This window comes from Mesocricetus auratus, unplaced genomic scaffold (assembly GCF_017639785.1).
Source record: "Mesocricetus auratus isolate SY011 unplaced genomic scaffold, BCM_Maur_2.0 Super-Scaffold_100007, whole genome shotgun sequence".
Taxonomy (NCBI): domain Eukaryota; kingdom Metazoa; phylum Chordata; class Mammalia; order Rodentia; family Cricetidae; genus Mesocricetus; species Mesocricetus auratus.
The window spans coordinates 80,266,300-80,285,638 of NW_024429191.1; the positions used below are offsets into that span (position 1 = coordinate 80,266,300).

The 19,339-nt window shown below is 55.4% G+C and overlaps 1 protein-coding gene across 5 annotated transcripts; it reads left to right on the plus strand.

Annotated features, from left to right (window-relative positions):
- The first annotated feature begins 156 nt into the window (after window positions 1-156).
- Window positions 157-14,516, plus strand: Ubtf (upstream binding transcription factor). Of its 5 annotated transcripts, none has more exons than XM_005070099.4 (21): window positions 157-1,673; window positions 4,486-4,610; window positions 5,926-6,101; window positions 6,610-6,693; window positions 6,773-6,928; window positions 8,741-8,805; window positions 9,065-9,185; window positions 9,527-9,637; window positions 9,981-10,114; window positions 10,252-10,393; window positions 10,658-10,699; window positions 10,791-10,904; window positions 10,999-11,154; window positions 11,470-11,625; window positions 11,713-11,823; window positions 12,136-12,224; window positions 12,327-12,516; window positions 13,229-13,276; window positions 13,379-13,450; window positions 13,545-13,688; window positions 13,773-14,516. In XM_005070099.4, the coding sequence occupies exons 2-21, from the start codon at window positions 4,553-4,555 to the stop codon at window positions 13,896-13,898; spliced, it is 2,295 nt and encodes a 764-aa protein (XP_005070156.1). In that variant the 5' UTR covers window positions 157-1,673; window positions 4,486-4,552; the 3' UTR covers window positions 13,899-14,516. The 5 variants fall into 5 exon arrangements, with proteins under 5 accessions (XP_005070156.1, XP_012968830.1, XP_040605773.1 ...); XM_013113376.3 differs by lacking the exon at window positions 157-1,673 and adding an exon at window positions 1,972-2,133; XM_005070100.4 differs by lacking the exon at window positions 157-1,673 and adding an exon at window positions 3,273-3,407.
- The last annotated feature ends 4,823 nt before the right edge of the window (window positions 14,517-19,339 follow it).

Below are 19,339 nucleotides of genomic sequence, written 5' to 3' on the forward strand. Positions count from 1 at the left end.
CTTGAAGCCTAAACTTCATTAATTATCTTGGTCAATCTGCCTCTCGTACAGGCTGAGCCTCTGAGCTGGACTCATCAGGTCTCGGTTGATGCAACGTGGCAGAAGTGGGGAGTGAAGTCCTGGGAAAGGAGTCTCATCCTCCCCAGGAGACAAGAGGAATTACACCAGCAGCGGAACTGTGAGGAAGAAGGAGGCAGTGTGCCAAGGAATAGTCCAAAGAGACAGTGCGACCCAGCTGGCTGAGATGTGAGCAACAGCAGTGTTATTGTGGCAGCCGAGGAGCCAGGAGCAATGGCGTTGCCGGGGGAGCGATGGCACAAACCATGTGTGGGCTGGCCTTCACGTTGCCTTCTCCCTCCCTCCGTCTAATCCTGATATCCCGTCCGCCGCCGAGCAGGGGAGGCAAAGCCTACAGTAGCCGATGGCAGCGGGAGACCAGAAAGTACACGCCCAGGCCTTTCCTCTTTAGACTTGCTGGATGGTGGATTGCGGGAAGTTCGAACGGCGGTGGCCGGGCTGCAGCTCCTGCCTTGGACTGGGGTGCCGGGCTCTCCTCCCGGCTCCCCACCGCCGCCGGGGGTGGGGGCAGCGCCCGCGGCCTGCTAGCGCAGGGCTGGCCAAGCCTTTTTGACAAGCTGATTGTGAGGAGGGGATTGGCTGATCCAGGCGTGACGCCGGTAACAACAAAGGTGGAGTTGGAAGAAATTAGATTAAAGGAGAGAAGGGAAAAAAAATTAAAGGGGGAGCTAGCAGGCGACTGGAGGCAGAGACCAAGGGGAGACGCACGAAGCTCTGTTCCCGGTTCTCACTTCCCCCTTTCAAGCTCCTTCGCACTAACGCGCCGGGATTTGGCTATAAACCCCCACCCCGGCCGCGGCCTAGTTACGGAAGCCGGGGAAGAAGGGATTGGCCGCTCCGCTGCGTTTTGAAAAATCTCCCTAACTCCTACTGACACTCCACTACGACCCAGGGGAGAACTTTTCGCTCTAACTCCTCGGATCCTAAGGCCACTGAAGATGGGGGGCATCGAGAACAACGAAAGACTCGCTCTGAAACCCGGAAGGCCCTCGCGGGGCATCGAGATCGAACGAGGAGGGGTGCTTCCCCGGTATTTTGATGTGTTGCAAACCTAGGAGCGTCTTTTTTTTTTCTTCTCTCTTTTTTGTAACACTCCCTTCGCCCCCACCCCGCTTTAGCTTCAGGGTTGCAAAAGCAAAGCAATAAAAAAAAAAAAAACCTGCGCATACACTCAGACACACACCAGTGGCGACAGGGGAGAGTTGGAAAAACGCAGGAGAGGAGGAGGAGGCAGGAGACAGCGGGGATGGAGCAATGGGAGCGAGAGGAGGCTGGATCCCTCACAGATCCCCCTCCGGCTTCAAACTGCCTCGCCCGCCCCGGCAGGGGAGCGAGGAGTCGGGCGAGCAGATGGAGCGGAGCTCGCTCTAGGCAGCTGGCTTGGCCGGAGACTGGAGGAGCCGCCAAGCGACCGGCTGATTGGAAGAGAAACGCAGAGCGATGGAGGCGGGGGTAGGAGGACGGTTTCTCTGCGGGGACTGGCGGCGGCGTACACGCCCGGGTCGGGCGCTGCAGAGCTTGGCTAGCTTTCAACCCGCGCTCGGCGGCTCTAGCCCCGCGCACCCCCGCCCCCAGCCCTGCCGGCGGCCCCGCAGGTGAGTGCGAGCCGAGAGCAAAAATGGAGAGCCAAATGTCGAAAAATGTCTGCACTGAGAAAAAAAATAAGGAAAAAAAAACAAAGAATTTTTCTTATTCCTTTTTTAAAATTTTTCGTGCAGCCCCCAGAGCGGTGGGAGGGAAGGGGTGAGGCTGAGCCGTCCGGAGGAGGCGGAGGGGCCAGGCGAGGCCGGGGCGGCCCGGGAGGCGGCGGCGCCAAGGCGGCTCTGACGGGCGAGCGCTCGAAGCGGCGCTGCGCTGCGCCGAGGCGGGCGGGCGGAGCGGGGCGGGCGGAGCGCGGCGCGTGGGGCTCGCCATTAGCCGTCGCTCCGCTTCGCCATCTCGGGCTTTGTCTGGAGACTCGCTGCCCCAGCGTCGGCAGCTGCGGAGCAGCGACTCCGCTCTTCCGCCCGCCGGAGTGCAAGGTTCTCCCGGCCCTCACTAGCACTCCCACGTTCGGTAAGTGGGTCTCGGTGCGGCGGATTTCGGGGGAAAGGGGTTGCTCCCCAGCGGCGCCAATCTCCGGGCTCCACGCGCCCAGGACAGGCCTTTGGAGCCACGCCGGGCTGGATTGAACCGGCTCCCTTCCAATGCCGGGGCCGGCCACTCCAGGCGGTTTCCCGGGTGTAAGGAACAAGGTCGATTTTGGTGCTTTTTGTTTGTTTTTAGTGGACTGGTAATACATTTTTAAGTTTCACGAGTGCCGTTCGGCGATAAGGGGATCGAGAGGTAGGCGCCGAAACCTGGCACCGCGATCCGGCAGCGTGAGCCCGAAGCCGATGGCCACGCTCCGGGTCCCAGGGTGGGCGACTGCCCGCTCCCCGAGGCGGGAGAGGGAAGCAGATGAGAGCTAGTCCGGAAGACGAGCCTAAGCTAGGAGAACCTGGAAGAGAGCTCCAGAGCAGGGCTGCCGGTACCCGCGAGGCTCGCCGGCCACCCCTCTGGGCACCCTCTCCACCGCTGCACCTCGGCCCTCCCTCTCGCGCCGGCCAAGCCTGCTAGTTCCCCCGCGGGGCTGGCGAGGTCGCTCTCCCCGTCTGCTTGCTAGCCCGCCTCGGCTCGCAGCCCCGCCGCCATCCGGGCGGCTGCGTGTCTCCCTGCCCCGGCCCCCCCTTTCCCCGGCGGTAGCAACAGCAGCCGCCGCCGCCGCCACTACCACCACCCCCCTCCCCTCCTTCCTTGCCTCCGCCTCGGCCGCCCGGGTCCCCCCAGCGCCCGCCCCTCCTCCCAGCTGCCCCCCGCGGAGCCCGCCCGGGCAGGCTGTGGGAGGGAGCGGAGCCGGCGAGGCGGGCGGGCTGGCGCTCGCTCCCCGGGGGTCGGTGTGCGCTCTACGGGGAAGGACGCGCTCGCTGCCCCGCTTCTCCCGCCCCCCCCTCCCGCTCCTCCTCCTCCCTTCTCCCTCCTCCTCCCCGCTCCGGCGGCGGAGGCTGCTGCTGCGGCGGGGGGTGTGCGAGCTGAGGCCGGGGCCGGCGGGCGGGCGGGCGGCGGGCGGGCTGCCTGCAGGCGGAGGGCGCTGTGCTTTGTGCTTTTCGCCGCGAGGAGCAGCAGGCAGCAGCCACAGCCGCCGCCGCGCCACAGCAGCCGCCGCCCCAGCGCCGCCGCGCCCGGAGGAGGAGCCGCTGCCGCCGCGGGAGGGAGTTGCGGCTGTGCCCGGCCGAGCGGGGGAGGGCGCCGCGCTCAGAGCCGGGAAGGGAGCCGCCGGAGCGGGGAGCTCAGAGGCCGCGCTGCGCCGGGTAACCGAGGCGGCGGAGGACCGGGGCCGGGGCTAGGGAGCGAGCCACGGACGCCGGGCGGCGGTACCGGGGACGACTGGAGACGAGCTGACCGGGGCACGGGGAAGGGCGCCGAGAGCCGGGGGTGGGAAAGGCAGGAAGCGAGGCCCCAGGTGGAGGAGCCCGCGCTTCTCCGGCCGGCAGGCGCAGTTCTCGCCGGCCGCCGGAGGGGGCGGCGGGGCCGGTGAGCGCAGCGCCCCCGCCTCGCGGCCGCCGTCCTCCCGCCCTCTGCTTGGCTCGGCTCCCCGGAGGCCGGGGCGGGGGCGCCGGCAGGGCTGGGCCGCAGGCTCGGGGAGGAGGCGGCAGTTCCCGCCGCGGTCGCGCCTCTGCGCCGGGCATCTTCCGTGCGCGTCGGGATAGCTGGGCGGCGGCGGCGTCTCTGGCCCCGGTGGGTGGCTCGGGGGCGGGGGACAGTCTAGGCCGCTTCTCTCCGGCTGCTTGCCTAGCCGGACGGGCGGCGACCGCGTTGGGAGGTTGGAAAGGGGGAGCAGCGGGAATCCGGATCTGGTCCCCGGGGGCGGTGCGGCCGCTACGCTCCCGGGCTGGCGGCGGCTGCGCTGCGTCCGGGTCCCCGCCGGGTTGCGGAGGCGGGGGGAACCGGCGGGGGGGGGGAGCGGGAGGAGGAGACTGCGGCGCGTGCCCGCTTCCGTGCCCGCGCGCGCCCTTTACCCGCCCTTCCTCCCCCGCCCTCCAGCCTAGGGCCTCCCCGGGGCGGGCGCTCAACGAGGAGGAGGAAGGGAAAAAAATTTTTTTGGCCGGGGTGGGGGAAGGAGTCCGGAGGGCGGGCGCTAGCTGCACGCGGGAGCTGGGAGCAGTCTCTCGCGTGGGCAGGGGAGGGCGCATGCGGTGCAACCGGGCTGCAGGGGCTGGGGTAGGGAAGAGAGGGGCTCACTCATAGACCCACCGATGAAGTCTGTGAGCCTCCTGCTTGGGTCTCGCTGATAGTGCGAACCTATGCCCCCTCCCATGTCGGAGGGGGTGGGATAGAAAGTCCCTCTCCTCTCAGCCTACCTGAGTGGATCTGGTGTCTTTTCGAAAGGGTGAGGTGGCTCTGACCCCGGGTTGCCCGGCCAGCGCGACCGAGGAGGTGGCTGGACAGCTGGAGAATGAACGGAGAGGCGGACTGTCCCACAGACCTGGAAATGGCCACCCCCAAAGGCCAAGGTAGGGACCCCCAGCTTCCGTCCTCTTTAAACTTGTCTTTTCTCACACATGAACTCGTCAGCTTGTAAAAGGTTCCTCCAGACTTTGATCTGTGAACTGGGAGAGGTTCTAAAGTTTACAAAGTCAAGCGTCCGTCAATTCTGGGTTTGGCCAAATCCAAATTATTTATCCTTGAGTTTATATATTGTGTTTTTTATGTTCCCCTCCCGCTGTGATTGAGGGCCAGGGAAGACCCGTGCCAGCCAGTTCCCGGTTAGCCTAAAGTATTAGAGGAGAAGGAGAAAGGGGCAGTTTTGTCAGGGGCAGGTAGAAGGAGGAGAGGGGTAGTTAGGGGGTTTATGGTCCCAGCAGCCTCTGGTGGTGTAATGTCTGAGAAGTGGAGGGTCTGGAGCTGACCATCTGGCAATGCTTGTAAGACATTAGGGGAGAGGATCATGGATCCATGTGACCCTCTCTGCTGAAACCCTGGCCCAGGTTACCGAATGCAAAGAAAGTCAAGAGCTCCTTTGCATCCTGGTCATGGATTCCCCTAGCTCAGTTTCCAGGGCAGCCACTCTCCAAGAGAGACTCTGCTGTCTTTAGGATGCAATTTAGCAGGTGATGGCAACTTGGAATTCTGGGCATCTCCAGAGAGTAAGACCCTGAGAACTCTACCCATCTGCATGCCTTTTCTCAGAGCTGGGGTGTGTGTGTGTGTGTGTGTGTGTGTGTGTGTGTGTGTGTGTGTGTGTGTGTGTGTTTCTGATGTTTGAATTCCGTCTTTCTTAATTGCCAGAAATTCCCCCTTTGGTCTTCCTTAAGGTGACTGTGGGGAGGCAGGTGATGGAATGTACTGTCTTTAATGTTGCTCTCCCAGAATGTATATGTCTTTAATGTTGGTCTCTCGGCTGTGCTGGAGAAATCTTCATGGGGTACCATGCTACCCACACTCCAGCTCAGGCCTTTGCAAGCTTGTGATTTAGTTAGCTCCCTCCCAACTTTTTTCCCTTTCTGGTAAGCTGTTTGTCCATAGGGCCCCCAAATCACTATAGCTTCACTCCATCTCATATAATAAAAAGAGGTCCGTAGGAGCCTAACATGTTAGACATGATAGCTTTGGGGTAAGCCAGATGTGATATCTAGAGTTGCTAAGTGTGGTGGTATCTGATCCAGAGCTCCTGTTTTTAGGACTGAGCCAGGTCTAAATAAAGATGCAGTAATTCAGATGAAAGGCAACCAGGGGCTTTGGGAGGAGGGTTTGAACTCAAAAAGACTGAGGAACAGATAAAGGGAATGGCATGAGCCATGTGCAATGACTTCTCTTATACCGCACCAGAGCGCTGGTCCCAGGAAGATATGCTAACTTTGCTGGAATGCATGAAGAACAACCTTCCATCCAATGACAGCTCCAAGTTCAAAACCACAGAGTCGCATATGGACTGGGAAAAAGTTGCATTTAAGGACTTTTCAGGAGATATGTGCAAGCTCAAATGGGTGGAGATTTCTAATGAGGTAACGGATTCCTACTTTTTGACATATAAATACACTTCTATGCCTTTTTTAAAAAACAGCGGGAAAATAAAGCAAACCTGTCCTATTGGGCAGACAGTGTTGACATGTTTGTCAGCTCTGATTTGTGCCTTATGGGACAAAGTGACCTGGGCAATAGCAACAGCCCAGCGCTCACAATGCTTTTACTGCAGTCTCTCTAGGTGGCCTTGAGTACTTGCTGCCTCAGCCTTCTGTGGCACACACCAGTCTAAGGGGTTGAATGGGGGACAGGCGTGGCAGCTACAGTAAAGTCCGTCCATCCTCCTGTGACGGCTCTTAGGTGTGTGTGCCAACTGCTTGGACCTCTGCAGTGGGCGTGCGGTAGTTAGTGCCTCTGAGTCAGGGTTTGTCTCCTTCAGAGAACTCAGTCTGGCGAGGAATAGAGCAACAATACTAGAAATAACATTGGGAAAGAGCTATGGGGTGGTATTTCCCAAATTCCTTTCTCCTCATTTCCTTCTTCCTTCAGGTGAGGAAGTTTCGTACATTGACGGAATTGATCCTTGATGCTCAGGAACATGTTAAAAATCCTTACAAAGGCAAAAAACTCAAGGTAAGTTACCGGGAGGAGAAGTCGAGGTGTCGGGCCTTAAAGAATGGATAGTATATAATGTCAGTTTTCTCTATTCCAGAAACACCCAGATTTCCCAAAGAAGCCTCTCACCCCTTATTTCCGCTTCTTCATGGAGAAGCGGGCCAAGTACGCAAAACTCCACCCTGAGATGAGCAACCTGGACCTGACCAAGATTCTGTCTAAGAAGTACAAGGAGCTTCCAGAGAAGAAGAAGGTGGGGGGAGGGGGGCTCAGATGCGGGGGAGGGCAGAGATGCTTTGAGGTGAGAGCAGCTGGTGTGGGTAGGTCAGTGGAGAGGGGTAGGCTTTAGACAAAGGGGTGTGGGTGGGTAAAACAGCAGAGTGGGTGTACACGGAGGCCCTGTTGTGGGGGAAGACAGACCCAGAGGCATTCTCTTGTTACCCCTCGGCCGCTGGTATTGTGTTTTGAACCGTCACACTCAAGCATCCTTCCTGGCAATCTATACAGCATTCTCTACCTATTGTTATACGTGAGCATACAGAGACCACAGGAAAGGGAATTGGTTGATTGTGCAGAATGATGTTAGGGCACCTTTTAATTCCAGATCCCTCTTTCCTGCCATGTTCACATAAGTGAGCTTGCCTCCCCGTGTACAAGGCACACGTCTTTCTTCCTTGCCTCAGGCTGTTCCCTACAGAAATGGACCTCTGATTAGATTACCAGGGTATTTCACTTTAGGGGTAGAAGTTGCCCAAACCTCCTGAGTAGAGATGCATAAAGCTAAAAACAGCTCAGGTTCCCTGGAAAGCAGAAAGCAAAACACCAAAGGGAGTTTATATCACAAAAGAACAGAATGAGGTGAGGAGTGAGCAAACACATAGAAGAGATAGATGATGGGTGATGAGACAGGGAGAGGCCTCGATGAGGGGGAGCAAGATGTAAAAAATGTACATTGACAGGCAAAGGACAGGAAGTTGTCTATATCAAGCCCCGCCCCCCCATGGTACCAGCCAACGTACTATCTGGCCCGTACCCAAGCCAAGGAGTAGCAAGAATTGCCAAAGGTCGGTTAACCCATGGGTGAGCACTTAGGACAGGGACTACACACACCACCAAACCCCTAAGGGATGGAAGGAAGAGGTCCAGAGAAACTTGAGTGCAGAGGACATTAGTAAGGGCATACTGATTTGGGCCTGTCCGGCTGTATAGGGGGCATCAGGTAAGTCATTTCACTACTGCTGATTTGGGGTGTAGAGTGAGCCAGAACCTTCATACGCCTCTTAATTCCAAAAACTGGGCTGAGGAGGACTGAGATTGCCCCAAGAAGGCTGTGCTGTTTCTTGTTTTCCTTGGGAAGTGTGGATAAAGTGAGCTGCCTCCTTACACCTGGTACCTCTTATGGAAGGGGTCTGGTTGGTTGTGAGCCTCTAGTCCTTTCCAGTGCTAGTGTGATCCTCTAAATAGAGAGAGGAAGGGAATGTCTAGTACGTGGGAGCCAGGATGCAAGATCCAGAGGAAAGTTGGAGAAGTTGGGTTCTGAGGGACCCTGGAGGAAGGGATCGAAAGCAGGAGGGGTTGGTTCCCAGGAACATGGGGAGTACTGGAGACCTAGAGCTGATGGATAGGGGAGAAACTCCAAATTCAGGACATTGGGGTGTGATTTGCATTGCAAGAATTAATTTTGTGACCCTTCCACCCTGTCCTCTCCTGCCTTAGAAGAAGAATTTAGCCCCCTGGTTCTATTAGCCACCTTGGAGGGGACAGACCAACCTCAGCTGCCCCAGGGTGGGGAGAGAGCAACAGTGCCAAGTCTCAGGAGAAAGGGGTGGGTAGTCCTAGCCTGCCGCTGTCCACACAGTGGGTGACACCATGTCCCCTGGCTTCTGGGACATTTTGCCTTAAGAGAATAGGATGGAGATTGGGTGTCTGTCTGAAAGACCCCTGTAAATCCAGGCCTAGTGTGAGTTTAACTCACGGAGGGCAAGGCAGTCAGGAGGGTGGCTTTTCTAGCTCTGGGTGAAACAGCCCTCGGGTCCTGGATGACCCCATCCCCTCCTCCCCTCAGATGAAATATATTCAGGACTTCCAGAGGGAGAAACAGGAGTTCGAGCGAAACCTGGCCCGATTCAGGTAAGGCAGAGGAGGACCATGGGGCACTGGGTGTGGTAGGATAAGTGGATCCTGGCTGGAGACCAGAACTGACCGTCCATGAAACATGGAAGTCTTGTGTAGACTGTTAGTGTCAGGTTCAGGGGCAGGGACAGGCTGCTGGCCAGTAACTTCAGTAAGTTTCCAGCAGGAGGCCTAGAAAGAAGGCTTGGGTTGGACAGCTAGCTGGGGTCTGCCTTAGCAGTGCCCCTGCTGACCCTTGCTCCGGTCCCCTGGCTAGGGAGGATCACCCTGACCTTATCCAGAATGCCAAGAAGTCGGACATCCCAGAGAAGCCCAAAACTCCCCAGCAACTGTGGTATACCCATGAGAAGAAGGTGTATCTCAAAGTGCGGCCAGATGTGAGTGTCTGGCCAAAGGGTCGGGGTGGAGGGCACACGGCGGTGGCAAGGGGGGAGCCGCGCCAGGTGGCTGGGTATGGTGCAGGGGAGCAGGAGAGGAGGCCCCTCCCCAGCGAGGGGTTGCATGGACAGGACCTGGGCCAGCTGGCGTGTGAATGAGAGTGTGTGTGAGCCTGTCCCTTGCACCAAGGCAGGCGGATCCCTGCCTCTCCTTACCCTCCTGGCCTGTGGTGGACACTAGTGTGACCTCCTGTGGCCCGAGGGGGCGGGGCCTCTGTGCCCCTCACCCCCCTCCCCTGCCCCTGGCTGCCTGGGTGTGTCTGACGGCTTTTGGTTTGCAGGCCACTACGAAGGAGGTGAAGGAGTCCCTGGGGAAGCAGTGGTCTCAGCTCTCGGACAAAAAGAGGCTGAAATGGATTCATAAGGCCCTGGAGCAGCGGAAGGAGTACGAGGTTAGGCTTCCGCTGCGCTCCTCCCCATCCGGCTCTTCACGAGCCTCCGCCCTCTGACTTGCGTCACCGCATTCTGCAGGTGGCGGTCATTCCCCGGCCCTCTATCGAGGGAGGGGCCCTCTGGGGCCCCTCACCTCTGCCCCTACCATCTCAACCCCCGCCCCACGGAGAGATCTCAGGCTAGGGCAGAGCAGGGCACCATGCTACAAATGACACACAGACATGCACGGCCGTCCCCAGCTTTGCTCCCTGCCTTCCTTCCCCAGCGGCTCTCCCCCCTTATGGCGTCCCAGCTAACCCCACACCCCGTTACCCTCCACTCCCCCCGCCTCTCACTCTGCAGGAGATGATGCGTGATTATATCCAGAAGCACCCCGAGCTAAACATCAGCGAGGAAGGCATCACCAAATCTACCCTCACCAAGGCCGAACGCCAGCTCAAGGACAAGTTTGACGGGCGACCTACCAAGCCACCTCCGTGAGCGCTGCCCTGGGTGGGGGGGGGCAAGTGGGCAGCCAGGGAGTTGGGCCTTTGAAGAACTTGAGCCTGGGTTGGGCGGCTAGGAAGCCTGTTGCCCACTTGCTCATGGACATGTCTCCTCTTGGATTAAATAGGAACAGCTACTCATTGTACTGTGCAGAGCTCATGGCCAACATGAAGGATGTGCCCAGCACAGAGCGCATGGTGCTATGCAGCCAGCAGTGGAAGCTGCTTTCCCAGAAGGAAAAGGATGCCTATCACAAGAAATGTGACCAGGTACCGCTCTCATCTCCGGGGTCTGTTTCAAGCATGAGGTTTGCCCCAGCCAGGCTGTTATTCATTGATTACATGTGCCTTGGCCATCTGCTCCAACTTGGCAGTGAGCAATGTCTGCATCTATAAAAGCAGACAGCTCAGGCCTTCTTGTCTACCATCTTTAGGGAGAGAGAAGGTTACACCTAGTCCCTAGGGGCCCACCGAGGTTACTGCCCCAGAGTAATGGAGGCAGTCCCCAGCTGACTGAGTTCCCTTTCTCTCTAGAAAAAGAAAGATTATGAGGTGGAGCTGCTGCGGTTCCTCGAGGTGAGTAGCATGGTAGACAGGGCAAGTCTGGCAGGCAGTCTCGAGTCTGAGCCTGCCTGCTGCAGCCCGTGCCCCTCTTCTTCCTGCTCAGAGCTTGCCCGAGGAAGAGCAGCAGCGGGTCCTGGGGGAGGAAAAGATGTTGAACATCAATAAGAAGCAGACCACCAGTCCAGCCTCCAAGAAGCCCTCTCAGGAAGGTGGCAAGGTATGTGCCGCAGGACAGCCGCATACGGTGGAGCCGGAGCCGCCCACAGGATGCTAACGGTAACTGTACCTCTGACCCTCTGCGTCCCTCCTAGGGCGGCTCTGAAAAGCCCAAGCGGCCTGTGTCTGCCATGTTCATCTTCTCAGAGGAGAAGCGAAGGCAGCTGCAGGAGGAGCGGCCTGAGCTCTCAGAGAGCGAGCTGACCCGCCTGCTGGCCCGCATGTGGAACGACTTGTCCGAGAAGAAGAAGGTCAGACCTTAGAGTCTGGCACCAGTCTTCCCTAAGGGCCGCTTCCACGGGCAGTTAAGGCGCCTGGTGTGGATCACACATGTGCCCGCGAGCTGGAAGGCGGGAAGCTGTCAGCTAGGGCTGTCTCCCTCGGAGAGCAGCCCCATGGGTGGGGCGGAGTCTGCGGGACTTCAGCGCTGCCCGTGGCTTCTGCTGGCCCCGCCTTCGCCTCTGCCGGTCCCGCCCTCTAGTCAGGAGCCTGCTGCGGCTGCTTGATTGGCTTGGCGCGCCCCCTAGGGGTGGTTCGCGTGCTGACTCCATTTGCTTTTCCTTTAGGCTAAGTACAAAGCCCGGGAGGCTGCTCTCAAGGCTCAGTCAGAGAGGAAGCCAAGTGGGGAGCGTGAAGAGCGAGGCAAGCTGCCTGAGTCGCCCAAGAGAGCTGAGGAAATATGGCAGCAGAGTGTCATTGGAGACTATCTGGCTCGCTTCAAGGTAGCATGGAGTGGGAAAGGATTGGTTTGCAGCCCCCAGCAGCAACAGAGCCCCTCCCACAGCTGATGCCCGTCGTTTGTACCTTAGAATGACCGGGTGAAAGCCTTGAAAGCAATGGAGATGACTTGGAACAACATGGAGAAGAAGGAGAAGCTGATGTGGATTAAGAAGGCAGCAGAAGACCAAAAACGATATGAGGTGAGAAGGGGTTGAACCACTTGCCTCCATGTAAATGAGTGGGTTCTGGGCCAGTCTCTTAACCTTCAGCCTGTCACGGGGTAGGTGAGAGTCCAGATACTAGCCTCCTAAGTGCCTCCTAGAGGGCATAGATGTGCTAATTTGGTAAGTAGTTGCTTCTGGGAGAGTCTAGGTCTTCCTACCCTAATATCTGGAATGTTAGAATTACAAGTCCATTCTAGGCAGTTTCTCCCTTTTCTTGAATATAAAAGAGCCAGCAAAGGCTTGATGACAATGTGGGTGTGAATGTGACCTCTCCATGTTTCTCCACAGAGAGAGTTAAGTGAGATGCGGGCCCCTCCAGCTGCTACGAACTCTTCCAAGAAGATGAAGTTCCAGGGGGAGCCCAAAAAACCTCCCATGTAAGCCTGAGGCTAGAGCCTATCCTGGTTCGTGAAGAGAGGAGACAGGAAGATGGCTCGCTGAAGACCTGGACCTAACCCTGTGTCACCCCCACCCTGCAGGAACGGTTACCAGAAGTTCTCCCAGGAGCTGCTGTCCAATGGGGAGCTGAATCACCTGCCGCTGAAGGAGCGCATGGTAGAGATTGGCAGCCGCTGGCAGCGGATCTCCCAAAGCCAGAAGGAACACTATAAGAAGTTGGCAGAGGAGCAGCAGAAGCAGTACAAGGTGCACTTGGACCTCTGGGTCAAGGTGAGAGAGGACAAGGGGATCCTGCAAGGGAAAGGGAGGCATCCTGCTACGGGATCCTCACTCACGGCTCCTTGGTGACTCAGAGATCCTGTGGGGCAATGGACACCGGTACTCTTAAAGCTAAAGAAGCCAAGGCATTAAGTAATTTGCCAGGGTTACATGGTAGAAAGTCCTCCAGGTCAGCTGCATTTTCTCCCTTCCAGCCAGGACCAGTGGACGTGTAAGCCCTGGCCAGGCTGTCAGTCTCTGTTTCTCCATGGCTTTGAACAGTCAGATGTATACAGTGAGGAAAATTGCCTGCCACCCATTGGTGGACCAAAGACCCAGAGAGATGGTGGGAATTAATGTCTAGAATTTTGTCAATCTCCATCATCTCACCAGCGGCTCCAAGACCAGGGTCCAGGGTCCCCTCATGAGTCATGGGCAAGGCTTTGGGGTCTAGGAGGTCCTGAGTGTGGGGCTATGATTTGGGCGTAGCGGTTGGGGGAACTTGATAGGAGACCGGCCGCCAGTACAGGATGACTCAGAAAGGTGCTCGTGGCACAATCAAGAGCTGTGTTCTGAGCCCCTATGAGCGCTCTGCAGGGGCCAAGCTTTGGGGAGGCTAAGGGTAAAAACATGGGTGGTGGTATACGATGCTCTGCCCCGGGAGCCTTGGCGTATGTAGCCCGCGGTGGGATGGGGATGCTTGACTCTCAGCTCTTCTCTGCAGAGCCTGTCTCCCCAGGACCGTGCAGCATACAAAGAATACATCTCCAATGTGAGTGAGGGCAGGGCAGTGCGCGGGGGGCGCGGGCGGGAGGAACTCTGCAGGAACTGGAACTCACTGCCACCCCCTTCCCATTCCCACCCTTTCTGGTAGAAACGTAAGAGCATGACTAAGCTTCGAGGCCCAAATCCTAAGTCTAGCCGAACCACCCTACAGCCTAAGTCGGTAAGGAGCCCCTCCAAGATGGGCGGGCGTCTGCGGGGCAGGGCCCGGCGAAGGGGCTACCATCCGGCCACTGATGTATCTCCACACTTCCCAGGAGTCTGAGGAGGATGATGATGAGGAAGATGAGGATGATGAGGAAGAGGAAGAGGAGGAAGATGATGAGAACGGGGACTCCTCCGAGGATGGCGGGGACTCTTCTGAGTCTAGCAGCGAAGATGAGAGCGAAGATGGGGATGAGGTGGGTAGCCAGAGCGTGGCAGGAGGGAGGGCTGTGGACCAGGAGGAGGACTCTCCAGTGATCGCGGACTCCTTATCCTCCTAGAATGAGGACGACGATGACGACGACGATGATGATGAGGATGACGATGAGGATGAAGACAATGAGTCTGAGGGCAGCAGCTCCAGCTCTTCCTCTTCAGGGGACTCCTCAGACTCTGACTCCAACTGAGACTCAGCCCCCACCCTGGGCAGACAGCCAAGGAGAGCCCACTGCAGAGCTCCCCTCCCCAACTGACCACCTTTGTCTCTCCCTATGTTCTGTCCCCTCAGCCTCCCCCACTTTCTTTCTTTATTCCTTTTTTAAAAAAAAATTCAGTGGGGGTAGAAGGCTGCATGAGCCCAGGCTAGGACTCTGCGGTCTTGGAGCCATCGGCTCCAAGGGTTCTCCAGGAACAGCGACCATCAGACTGAGCCAGCACTGGACGGGTGCACCCCACCCCCTTCTGCACTTGCAGTTCCAGCATGGACAATGGACCGGGGAGTTTGGGGGTGGGAGTGTGTCCTAAAGAGTTCGGTGAGGCCTCCACACCTGCAGCCTGCATCAAGGTGGATGTTCAGGGAGCCTTTCCTTCCCAGAGGGGCTTGCCGCCTGGACTCCCACGATGAACTGGAGGGAGAGAAAGGCGCTGCCTTCAAGAAAGCAGGCAGTGTCCCGTGTCCCTCTCCCCTGCCCCTGCAGGAAGGAGCTGCCTGGACCTGTTCATGGGGGAGGGGCAGAGTGTTTTTTATATATGTGTATATATTTTTTTTTTAAGCTCTGAGCTGTCAACGAGACGTTTCCTATCGATCTCGGCTGCCGCCTCTGTTGTCATTTCTGGGAATGGGAGGGCCTGGGGTAGGGTGGGATGAGACTAAAATGGTTTTGATGTGGATGGACTACACGTGTGAGACAGTGTGTGCTTGCTATAGTATGGATGCACCTGTGGATAGGGAAGGGTGTGTGTGTGTGTGTGTGTGTGTGTGTGTGAGAGAGAGAGAGAGAGAGAGAGAGAGAGAGAGAGAGAGAGAGAGAGAGAGAGAGAGAGAGAGAGAAGGGGTCTGTCTTAGAACCCACCTTGGTGTTTGTGAATTTGGAAAAAGGGTTGGTAAGGCCTGGGAGATGGTGACTATGGCAGGAACGGGCCAAGCCTGTCCCTCCCTGCCATCTTCCACTGTGGAAACCACCTGATGTTCCTATGCCAGTCTGCCTTTGTCGAGGCCATGTACCTGAGCTGCAGCAGGTCTGTGCTGCCCAGCAGGAAGTGGGAAGGGGCAGACAACCGTGTGAGCCTTAAAAGTTCTCCTTCAGTGGGAAAGGCTCCTGGCTCATCGGGGGTGTTCCCTGGCCTTCAGGAAATGTCCTGAGATCTTTTTGCCTACTTGTCTCTCCTGCCCTGCCCCATGTCCTCTGGCCACCCCCATTTCCCTTGATTTCTCAGGTCTGCTCCCCTTCTCCTGCCTCCACCCCTGTATCTGGGGAAGGGGCTGGGGAAGGTCTTTCTGCACCTGGCCCTCTAAACCTTGCTAGCAGGTCCAGGCCTTCTGGGATTAGTCCCTGTACTCTTTCATAAGCCAAGTCACCTTACCGTGGAGATTTTCCCTTTTACAAAGTTGCCCAGAATTTGTTCTGTTCATGCTATTGGGTTTCGTGCTGCCCATTCTTTTGCCTCTAGAATGAAAGCCAGGGGTGGGGTAGTAGGCTGTCCGCATAAAGTGTGGGGCTTCAGCTCATCTACCAGTCCTCCTTGAAGGCAGGCATTTGCCTGGACTGTATTGTAAAGATTCCTGGGGAGTGCTATCACCCCTACACACCCATTGTCCTTATTCTAAAATTTGGTGCAGGGTTTTAAGTTCCTGAAAGGGATGCAAAGAACCCCATCTTGTTTGAAGGCCCTGGACCATTACACTTTGAGTGGAATGTTTTCACTTAAAAACAACTTTGAGCCAGGCAGTGGTAGTGGATGCCTTTAATCCCAGCACTCGGGAGTCAGAGGCAGGTGGATCTCTGTGAGTTCGAGACTAGCCTGGTCTACAAGAGCTAGTTCCAGGACAGCCTCCAAAGCCACAGAAACCCCTGTCTCAAAAACAAAACAACTTTGAACACGACATGTGTTCCTCCTATTTCAAGTATTGGAAATTGTTACAGACAGGGCTCTGGGGGTTGGCGGTGCTGTCAGAGGTTGCCCAGGGTACATTTTAGCACTGGGGTCCCTCTTCCCCCTTTTTCTAATATTTAAGGAGTATTTTATAGGTTTCAATAACCACCCCACTTGAATTTGTACCATGGGAACAGCTTAGATGTGACTGACCCAGCTTAAGGCCCACTGTGGAGGTTTTGTTTTCCCTTTTTTGTATAATAAAGTGAAAAACGAAAGTTTGACTTCTGTCTGGTCACTGGAATAAATAAGTGGGTGGCAGGGGTTACCCAGTAACAGGTTGTTTACCCTTTCTGGAACTATTTTCCTGTTTTCCTAAAGATTCTACAAGCAATCTGCCTCCACCTTGTTCCTGGTCTTTCTTAGTTCAGCATATTCATCTGGGCTGAGAAGTTGGAGAGTAGATGCATTTTCACTCAGAGGGCATTGCTTTAGGAAAGCAGGTAACTGACCACTGGGATGAAGAGTTCACCCAGGCCATGCAAGTCCTCCTAGTCATAAGGCTTAGGGAGAGCCATGACCCCTAACTCTACCTAGGCTTCTGATGGAAAGCTGCTAGGACCAGAGGACTTGCTCTCTGGATTAAGACCTGCCTTCCCTGCACAGGCTTTGGTTGGGTTACTGAACAGGCAAATGGGTGAAAGGTATGGATCTATGCAGAAGCTCCCCATTGATGCCACTCCAATTGCTGTCTGCACTTCAAAAGTCCCCACTCACTCTCCAGAGCCTGTTCTCCAGTCATTAACTTACTTGTCATTACTCCACGGGCATTTGCCAGTGTCCTACCCTCTGGAGTCCTGCTTCTGTTCGCTCTCACCAGTCATTCCTTCCTACATATCCCTATATCTCCTGTGAACCCCTAGTTTTCACCCATTGGGAACCATTCTAAGAGGTGGTAGCCCACCAGGCATGGTGGCACATGCCTGTAATCTCAGAACTCAGGAAGCTGAAGCTAGAGAAGAGACAGGAGTTCAAAACTAGCCTGTGCTATATAGAGAGACTGTCTCCCCAAATAAAGGGTGATGCTTGCTGTTGCTTGAGTGTCTCTCCCAAACTGCCATGATAATATTAAAAGGATGGGACTTTTAAAAAATTGCCTTTACTTAGAGTGTGTATGTGTTAGTTCAGAGAACAACTTGCTGGAGTCAGTTCTTTTTTCAGAGATCAAATTCAGGGTGTTATGCTGGGCGGCAGGGACATTAGTCTGCTAGGCCATCTCATCAGTCCCATGAAGTGGGACCTTTAAGAGGATATAATTAGAAGGGGCAGTGGAGTGGTGGCACACATCTTTAGTCCCGGCACTGGGGAGACAGAAGCAGGCAGATCTCTGTAAGTTCGAGGCCAACCTGCTCTACAGAGCTAGTTCCAGGACAGCCAGAGCTGTTACACAGAGAAACCCTCACTTGAAAACCAAAAACAACAAAAGGAGATATGATTACAGGAGTCTAGCCCCCAGAAGTGGATTAAGGCATTAGCGGGAGTTGGTACCTGATGAAAAGGGTGAGTCTGACCACATTTCCCCCTGTGCTCCATGTGCTTGCTCACTTACAGTCCTGCCATGATGATGAGAGGTGTGAAAGCTATGCTTCTGTGGCTATATTTACCCAGTCTGCAGCACTCTGACAATAGCATAAAGTCATCTAAGATCTGGTCCTTGTACAGATGTGTAGACTGCTACCCAGCCTGAAATTGGAGTACCAGCATCCACTCCTCTCCCTGTTTGACTTCTGGGTTTTTTTCTGTTTTGTTTTTTGTTTGCTTTTCCAGGCAGGGTTTCTCTGGAGTTTTGGAGCCTGTCCTGGAACTCACTCTGTAGACCAGGCTGGCCTCAAACTCACAGACTCTGCCTCCCAAGTGCTGGAATTGAAGGCATGTGCCACCACTGTCTAACTTTGTTTTGGTTTGTTTTTTATTTTTATTATTATTATTATTATTATTATTTTTGGTTTTACAAGACAGGGTTTCTCTGTATTGTTTTGGAGGCTGTCGGTCCAGCCTGGCCTCGAACTCACGGAGATCCGCCTGCCTCTGCCTCCCGAGTGCTGGGATTAAAGGCGTGCGCCACCAATGCCCGGCTTTTTTTGGTTTTTCAAGATAGGGTTTTTGTGCCAGGCGTTGGTGGCGCACACCTTTAATCCCAGCACTCGGGAAGCAGAGGCAGGCGGATCTCTGTGAGTTTGAGGCCAGCCTGGTCTACAGAGCGAGTTCCAGGACAGCCTCCAAAGCCACAGAGAAACCCTGTCTCGAAAAAACCAAAAAAAAAAAAAAAAAAAAAAAAAGATAGGGTTTTTCTGCAGGCTGGTCTGGAACTCACAGAGATCTGCCTGCCTCTGCCTCTCGAGTGCTGGTAAAGGTCACCAATGCCTGGCCATCCCCATCCTTTTACAGTCAAATTTGAGACTGAATGTGGTGATGCATGCCAGTAATCCCAGCATTCAGGAGGCTGGGTTAGAAAGACTGCCTGGGATTTGAGACTAGCCAAGGCTATATAGTGAGTTTCAGCCTAGCCTGGGTTACAGCAAGACCCTGTCTCAAAATCCCAAATGTTCCCAGCACTTAGGAGGCAGAGGCAAGCAGATCTCTGTGAGTTCAAAGCCAGCCTGGTCTACAAAGTGAGTTCCAGGACAGGCTCCAAAGTAGTATACAGAGAAACCCTGTCTCAAAACAACAACAACAACAACAAAAAACTTCTTGTGAGGGTTGGAGATATAGCTCAGTGGTAGAATACTTGCCTAGTACACACAAGGCTATTAGGGGTTCCACCCCCATCACCACAAAAGTAAATGTTTTTGAAGACTGGCCTAGTGGCCTCTCCCTGTAATCCCAATACTTGAGAAGTAGAGACAAGAAGATAGTTTGAAGAAATTGGCTTGGACTACATAAGACCTTATCAAAAAATTTATATAATATACACATTACCATGGCTCTTGGCACCTAAATTATTTTTACTGTGTTCCTCCTAATCACAATAATCCAGCTCTCTTCTACAACTTAAGTATGTGTGTACCACAAGGTCTTTGTACTTTTTCTGTTTTGTTTTGGTTTTGGTTTTTTGAGATGGGGTTTCTCTGTGGCTTTAGGGGCTGTCCTAAACTAGCTCTTGTAGACCAGGCTGTTCTTGAACTCTCAGAGATCCCCCTGCTTCTGCCTCCCTAGTGCTGGGATTAAAGGCGTGCGCCACCACCGCCCAGCTTTTGTTTTATATCAAGATAGAGTTTTTCTATGTAGCCTTGGCTGTCCTGGAACTTGCTCTGTAGACCAGGCTGGCCTAGAATTCTGCCTCCTGAGTGCTGGGATTAAAGGAGTGGGCCATCATGACCAGCTTCTTTGCCTTTTTCACTCCTTGCTCAGCATTCTGCTTCCAACAATCCACAAGGCGGATTTTCTCATTTTCTAGGTGTCAGCTCAAATGCCATCTCACAGACAGCCGCCATCTCTAGAGGCCTTCGTCCTCCTTGCCTGTGTATTTACCTGT